Consider the following 8,262-nt stretch of genomic DNA (forward strand, 5'->3'; position numbering starts at 1 on the left):
GAGTTCCAGGACAGCCAGGGCTATACAGAGAAACCCTGTCTCAAAAAACCAAAAAAGAAAAAAAAAAAGCAAATCCAGCAATATATAAAATGATAATATCTCAGGCCCTTTGGTTGTCCCAGGAGTGTGTATGAGTACCTTCCATTCATACAGTGGGGATCCTAGCCAAATAAGGTAGAAAAGCCCCCTGATCAGGGGCCGATTAAACCAATGAGAGTTCCTACATCAAAACAGGATCGTAGTTTGAAAATAAAAAGAGAAGCTTGTAAGATGTCTTTACAATTATTTTATGGTTAGGAATAACCTTGGTGGAAGCCTGAGGAATTTGAGGCCACCCTGGGCTACATAATGAGAGTCTTTTTTTCAAAATCTGCAGACAGTAGGTGATTGATTGTTTTTGAAATGTTTTGGGGCATGGACATGACAGCACATTAAAGAAACAAACAAAAAAAACTTAAGAGACCTAGATTCTGGGACTGAGAGGTTAAAATTTTCAAACTGTACTGTGGGAACTTAGCCATTAGTTGAACTCAGTGGGAGACCAGCTCCCAGAACCTAAAAACAATGGGAGGCCAGTTCCCAAGAACCCAGAAACAAGGGAACCAAGACGACCTGACCTGGCCAGAGAACTCAGAAACAACCTGGCCCAAAACAATTGCCAGGTGGCTAGCCCGCCCATGGACCCTAGCACGAGCCAGCACCATCAGAAAGCACCCTGTACCTTCTCCTTACCCCAGTCTTCCCCTTTGTCCCAGCAACTGCACAGAAATAAAAGGCTGCCTAAGACCCTGCTCAGGGCCAGACTCCTCTACCCCTGGGAGGGATATGAGTCTCGCCCTGCCCCAGCTAGCTGGAATAAAAAGCCTCTTGCAGATTGCATCAAGTCCATGTCTTGGTGGTGTGTAGGGTCGTTGCTCCCGGGATTTGAGTGTGGGGGTCCCTCTGGGAATCTCACAGGGGCACTGATGAATGTTCTCCAAATCCCTGCTGCACTCTGTTAGGACATAGGCCCCGACCAGGAGGGTAGGGATACTCCAAGCCCTGCGACAATTATTCTGTAGGGTGCCTCTGAAACTGCACCTGGTAGCCCTTGCTTGGGTCGTGGTGTAGGGTAGAAGAAAAGATCATTTAGTAGAAATGCATAGTATAAGCTTTTACTCAAAGGGCAAGGAAAATTTTCTCTGGAACGAGTCAAGAATGTAGGCTGGCTAGTTCCAGTAACTGGTTGACCACAACGGCAGACATCTAAGTGGTTCTAGGGAGTGGTCAAACACAAAGTGAATGACAATGACAATGATAAAGCCACATTCTTGAGAATAACGAGTATGCAGGATGTTTTCCTCAGACCCTGCCTCAGGACTAAATCATGGGTTGGGTCCCTCAGAAATTTTCCACTATCCTTATGTTTCCTTTGTTACCTCCTCACTCCCCCTGGTTTGTGGTTTTTTTCCTTTACATACCTCACACTTCTTGTGCTCTGGGTCGAGCTCCTCTCTCCCTGCAAGGGTTACAAGCCCATCCCCAGTATACTGGCTTCCTCCCACCCCGCCAATAAACCCCATGCTGTTTGCATCAAGATCGGTCTCTTGTGAGTCTTTGGGTATTCTCCCGGAATCTGAGAGAGGGTCTCCCTTCGCGGGGGTCTTTCAGTGGGTCACTCGGGCCCTCGGAGTGTAGGGGACATCAGAGTTCCCCGGGAGACATCACCTTTGGTTCCCAGCACCAGGCAAGAAGCCTCCCGCCCACCGTCCTGCCCCCTGGACGCCCACGTGACTTCCTGAAGTCCCAAGGCACCGCCCTTCCTGCACAGTTTGGGTTCCTTTAGCGAGGCTGCCCTAGTACCGCGTGGAGGTGTGTGTAGGTGTCTCTGCGCGTCCCGTCGGGTGCCCCCACGAGCGCGATGGCCGAGCTGTATTTGGCCGAGGAGCTGATGTGCTCCATCTGCCTGGAACCCTTCAAGGAACCCGTCACCACCCCGTGCGGCCACAACTTCTGCAGTTCATGCCTGGATGAGACGTGGGTCGTCCAGGGCCCGTCCTACCGCTGCCCGCAGTGTCGCGCCGAGTATCGGGTTCGCCCGCAGCTGCAAAAGAACACGGTGCTGTGCGCCGTGGTGGAGCAGTTCCTGCAGGCCGAGCAGGCGCGGACCCCCGCGGACGACTGGACCCCGCCTGCCCGCTCCGCCGCCTCCAGCTCAGACACCCAGGTGGCCTGCGACCACTGCCTGAAGGAGATGGCGGTGAAGACGTGCCTCGTGTGTATGGCCTCTTTCTGCCAGGAGCACTTGAGGCCTCACATCGACAGTCCCTACTTCCAGGATCACCCCCTGCAGCCGCCCGTCCGTGACCTGCTGCGCCGAAAGTGTCCCCAGCACAACCGCCTTCGGGAATTGTTTTGTCCTGAGCATAGCGAGTGCATCTGCCATATGTGCCTGGTAGAGCACAAGACCTGTTCCCCTAAGCTCCTAAGCCAGGCCAGCGCCGACCTGGAGGTAGGGAGTGGCTGGTTGAGGGTATAGAGGACAGCCTGGGCCCACTGAATTGTGGGGAAAGGCCATCCTGGGTGCCCCTATAATACAGTGGGTTGCTGGAGGAGATAGGCTTTGCTGTGCCAGAGATCCTACCCCTTCACAGGAACTCATGGTAGGCTCTGTGGGTCCCTATCAGTGCGTTAGGCAGTAGGGAGCCATCTCTACAGACCAAACAAGTAGAATATATATATGTGTGTGTGTGTGTATATATATATGTGTATATATATACATATATACACACATATATATATACGTATATATATAAAATATATGTATATATTATATATATGTATGCATACATATATAATATATAATACATATGTGTGTATGTGTATATATATATTATATATATAAAATAACTTTCCCCTCACCCATTGTTGCCACCTTCTGGCAGCCCTCTCATGTTTATTTTACATAGCTGACAACTGATGGCTTGGCTGGTAAAAGGACTTGTTATCAAGGCTCAGGCCTGAGTTTGATCTGTGGGACCTATGGTAGGTAGAAAGAACCAACTCCAGCTAGCTCTTCTTTGACTTGATAGTATGCATGTGATCATGCAAGTGAGTGGGCACACCCAACTAAATGAATGTAATAAAAGAAGAGAAAGCAGATAAGGCGACTCTCTTCAAATTTCCATATAGGTTACTACTGTTTCTGTTATTGGGCCTGCACATATTGGTCTGTGCTCTGGGGCAGCCCCAGGCAGGACAAAATGTCCAGATCGGTCTCTGTCTCAGTCAAGTGGACTTGCCATCAAACCCTTTGGTAGTTAGTACACTGCTACATAAGTCCATATTTACCAAGGCAGGAGTAAGTGCGGGCATGAGGCGCCTCCCCAGCCTGGCCTGAGCCTCTGCTCAATCTCAGTGTTGTTTTGTCCAGAGCTGGAGTGAGCAGCCATTCCTGCTGACTTAATCCTGATAGCAGGATTTCTCCTGCCATTCTCCTGCCCATGTCTTTTTTAGCTCAGCTGCTGCTCTTACTGACTCAGACACAGACCCTGGCAAGCACTGCTCAGTTTTGAGCATCATGGCCACTAGTTTGGAGTTGCAGATTCTGGATTCCACTCTCTCCCACGTGGAAGACCCAGGTCCTTGGTCTGTAACTAGCTCCTCCCAAACTTGCCAAAGATCTCTCTCCTTGACCAGTCCTAGAGCTGCCTCTCTTTGATTTGAGTGGGGCGGAATGGACCCCCATCCACAATGAGAGGCCCAGTTATGTTTGCTTAATGGTGGCTAACCTTTTCATCCTGGAGGGCAGGTAGTGCAGTTCTGGAATTGAGTGAGTTGCTAGTACACCCAATGGATTCTGGGAATATGGTGGCCGTTGCCCTGGCAACAGGTCTGTGGACCCACCCATGTATCACCGCACGTTCTGAATGCTAACAACCTGTGTGTTCTCAATTCTCTTCTATCCTGAGAGGTAGGATCTGCCTAGGTTTGCCCTTTGATCCAAATATATCTCAGCCACTGTTGGAGAACTGGGGTGGGGGAAGGCTTGTGTCACAGAGGTTGAGCCAAACATCATTGACCAGGGCTTTCTGGCTACAGTTTGTGCAGCCTTGATCTCTGTGTCCAGCCATTATGTGTGCCAGTGGATGGTTCAAATCCAGCCCTAAGCCTGGCGGTGGTGGCGTGCATCGTTAATCCCAGCACTTGAGAGGCAGAGGCAGGGGAATTTCTGAGTTCGAGGCCAGCCTGGTCTACAGAGTGACCTCCAGGACAGCCAGGGCTATACAGAGAAACCCTGTCTCGAAAAACCAAAAAAAGAAAAAAATCCAGCCCCAAGGTTAGGTCCAGCTCTGATGGAGCAGAGGAAGCAGGAAAGTAGAAGAGAGGCCTGCTCTGTGTTGAGCTACTTGATTAGGGGAAGGAAGTATTATTATCATATTTTTTGTTTCGTTTGGTTTTTGGTTTTTCGAGACACGGTTTCTCTGTGTAGCCCTGGCTGTCCTGGAACTCAACTCTGTAGACCAGGCTGGCCTCGAACTCAGAAATCCGCCTGCCTCTGCCTCCCAAGTGCTGGGATTAAAGGCATGCACCACCACCACCCTGCTAGAATACTTTTTGTAGATATTCCTCGCATACACAGTTTGGTCACTTGTTTATAAGTTTAGTACCAGAACCTAACCTGTGCTAGTTACTAACAGTGTGGTCTTGGGTGAGTCACCTGATTCCTAGACATCCTTCTGTAAAAAGTCTAACTGATGTCTACTTCTCTGAGTTGCTGTAGAAGTTAATAGGTGTCAATAAGGGTGTGTGAGCACTTCATAACAGCCCTCATGACTGGCAGTGGAGTGTCCCCTCTCATCTCTGTACACCACCATTCTATCTTAGCAGGGACATAGGATTTTGCTGCTCCTGGAGGGGGCTAAGAGCCAGACAGCTTAGAATCAGCATAGCTCTTTGAAGCCCCAGTGGCCAGCTTACCATGATTCTCAGGGGTCCGTGGCCCTGGTCTGGGGTGGCCAAGTACAGCTGAGTTTTTGTCCCTGCCTTGCTGGAGGTGACAAAGCCTCAGCCAGCTTCCTTCCACTGCAGGAAGTCACCTCTAGGGAGGACAGCCTTGTGTGTTGGAGTCCTTCCTTGGGTCCCCTTCTCCTGGAAACTCCACTGCTTTGTTAGTTCTCTGGCACCTTTGATACTTTGCTTCCAAGCCTGTTTGCTGTGGTAGGCTGAGTGTCCTCACCCGGCCATTACAGAAGCAGCTGTTCCAGATCCTTATGTCTCTGTGAGCTTCGCCACTTGCTTTCTCCCTTGCTTGGATTTCTCGTGCTGTTAAATGAGTAGCAGGAAAAGAAATGTGTTAGAGTAGAAGCTGACATTTAGTATGACAGATCCAGGCAGGGATCTGAACACAATCCTTGGCTAGTCTTCCTGATTGCCCCTGTAGCCACCTACCCAGTGGTATCTGTCCATGGTCAATGAAGTAGGCAGAAGACACAGGGCTGGGAGCAGGATTTGAAACACTAATGTTTCTGTATTGTCTTCCTGAAGGGATACAGGGAAGCATCAAATACAGGAAGCACAGGGTAGGCAGAAAGAGTGACTGAGAGGAGGGGAGAGAATGGTCCTCAGTGTGGGGGAGGGGCTAGGACATAGGCTAAGGAGGGGCTCTCTCACCCTGTGTGTTTTCTCCACAGAACAAACTGAGACATAAACTCAGTGTCATGCACAGCCACATCAACGGGGCAACCAAAGCACTGGATGAGGTGAAATCGAAGCAGCAGAGTGTACAGGTGAGTGACCCTGCCCCACTCTAACAGCAGCTTGTAAACTCCAAAGCCACTCTTCCTTCAGAGAGTTCAGGCATAGTTATGGCCTGGGCATGCCTGGGAATTTGGCTGACCCCAGAGTGTGCTTGTGAAGCTCATTTGAAGCCTTGGATTCCATCCTGATATACCACAGAAACTGTGGTAGAATGGGGTCATAAGTTCAAGGTTATCTTTGGTTCCATAGTTCCAGACCAGCCTGGTTGGGTACAAAATCTTGGCTTTTATTTCTTGGTTTGTATTTGAGTCGGGGTCTCACTACATAAGCGCTGGCTGTCAAGGAACTCACTATGTGGATTAATCTGGACTTGAATCCTCAGAGTTATCTGCCTGCCTCTGCCTCCTAAATGCTGGGATTAGAGGTGTGCATCCCTGTGCATGAAACTCTTGTCTTTTAAAGAAACCCTTGCTAGGCAGTGGTGGCACATGCCTTTAATCCCACCACTTGGGAGACAGAGGCAGGTGGATTTCTGAGTTTGAGGCAAGTCTGGTTTACAGAGTGAGTTCCAGGACAGCCAGGGCTATACAGAGAAATCCTGTCTCAACAAACCCAAAAAGAAAAAAAGAAAAAAAAAAAGAAAAAATCCTTGCAAAGCCTTCAGAAAGCTATCTGTCATAAAAATAGCCTTTATAAACACACATCGAAAAACTCCCTGTAAGCCCAGCCTTGGGAGAATCATTAAAAATGAAGGGCTAAGAGGCTTAGAAAGATGGCTCATTTCGTAAAAGTGATTGTTATGTAGCCTGATATCCCAAGTTCAATCCCTGGAATCCAAGCGAAGGTGGAAAGTGAGAACTGACATCACAGAGTTGACCTCTGACCTCCAAATTCATGCTGTGGTACTCAACTTCACTCTGACAGTAAATAAAAAATTAAGAATAAGTAAATATGCCAGGCATAGTAGTGCACATACTTAATTCCAGCACTTAAGAACTAGAGACAGGTGGATCTCTGTGAGTTCTAGGATAGCCAGGACTACATAGTGAGACCTGATCTTTGGAGGAGGAAGGAGGAGGGAAGAAATGATGATGATGATGATGATGTCGATGTCCTTGATGTCGTCATCCTCTGGGAGAATTCTTCCTACCTCTTCCAACTTCCAGGAGCTCAGGTCTTCCTGGTCTTGTAGCTGCTTCTGTCTTTCCTTCCTATACCTTTCTTGCATCTACAATAAGACCATTGTTACTGGACTTGGGGCCCATCTGGCTAACTCAAGATGATCTCTCTCTCCCTTCTTTTTTTAAATTTGTATTTCCCGTGCATTGGTGTTTTGGCTCAGGGGTTAGGGGCTTATATAGGGAAAAGGCCTGGGGGAACTGGGGAATTAGCACAGCTGTACATGATTGGCTAATTCAAATATCGGCTATTGTACGAGCAGATCAGAGCGGGAATTTCTAAGGTTGGTGCTAATCTGAGTCAACAGAATATTTGGCTGACCTCAAACCATATCTAAGAGGACCAGAAGGCCCATTACTCAGTTGGGTCATTTGCCCAGTCATGTTCTTGCATGCTTGGGCCCACCCGGACATCTCCTTGTGTGTTTTCTCCTATCTTTATGGTTCATATCTTTTTGGCCTGCTAGTTCCCAGAATGTCTCAACAGCTTGATTTTGTTCAGGCCTGTCTGGACATGCCCAGGCTTGATCTATAGTGTTTTACTCAGGCTTTTAACTCTCTAATTAGCTAGCATAGGCTTTAGACTTAATTTTCTTTCAATAGCACCAGCAACAACAACAACAATAATAAACAAGTTTTTGTTTTTCATTTATTTGTATTGGATGTGCATTGGTGTTTTGCCTGAATGTGTGTCTATGTCAGAGAGTTGGATCCTGGATTCCAGACACTTGTGAGCTGCTATGTGGGTGCTGAGAATCGAACCCAGGTCCTCTGTAAAAGAGCAGGCAGTGCCCTTAACCTGAGCCATCTCTCCAGCCCCAAAGTGAACAAGTTGTAAAAAGGTGAATTCCACTCTGTTGGTGAACCTTGTGTATTCTTTGTTTTTTCATCGTGTTTGATTCTGAACTATTGAGGTTAACCAAGAAGTTTCTTCAAAAATATGACTGTTGAAACAACACTGTCTACCAGTAACATCCTGGACACCTCTGATGAATTTAAAACGGATTTGAGATATGTTTGTGGGGGTAGGATTTGAACCTTGGACCCATGACCTCACACACGCCAGACCTCACACTACTACTGAGCTTTACTCCCAACACCTGAGACTAATTTTAGTAATGCAGCTTGTTTAACTCAGTGTGCCAAAAATGTTATTTCAGGGTATTATCAATAAATTTTCCTTTTTTGATAATACTGGGGATTGAACCTAGGTCCTTGTGCATGCCTGGCAAGTGGACTATGAGTGAGCTGACACTCGCTCAATAAAAAGTATTAATGAATTTGGGGTGGGTGGATGGGTATTAAGTCTTTGATGTCCATTCATTGCCTACTCACAAGTTATGGG

General features: G+C 47.8%; 1 protein-coding gene across 3 annotated transcripts in view; it reads left to right on the forward strand.

The window, feature by feature from the left end:
* Positions 1-1,793: 1,793 nt before the first annotated feature.
* Positions 1,794-8,262, forward strand: part of Trim25 (tripartite motif containing 25) — a 66,753-nt gene continuing 60,284 nt past the window's right edge. For all 3 annotated transcript variants that reach the window (XM_031350858.1, XM_031350860.1, XM_031350859.1), the window contains exon 1: positions 1,794-2,491. In XM_031350858.1, the coding sequence (XP_031206718.1) occupies positions 1,901-2,491 (591 nt within the window). In that variant the 5' untranslated portion in view covers positions 1,794-1,900. The remainder of the gene's footprint in view (positions 2,492-8,262) is intronic.

The sequence above is a fragment of the Mastomys coucha genome, unplaced genomic scaffold, assembly GCF_008632895.1.
Source record: "Mastomys coucha isolate ucsf_1 unplaced genomic scaffold, UCSF_Mcou_1 pScaffold5, whole genome shotgun sequence".
Taxonomy (NCBI): domain Eukaryota; kingdom Metazoa; phylum Chordata; class Mammalia; order Rodentia; family Muridae; genus Mastomys; species Mastomys coucha.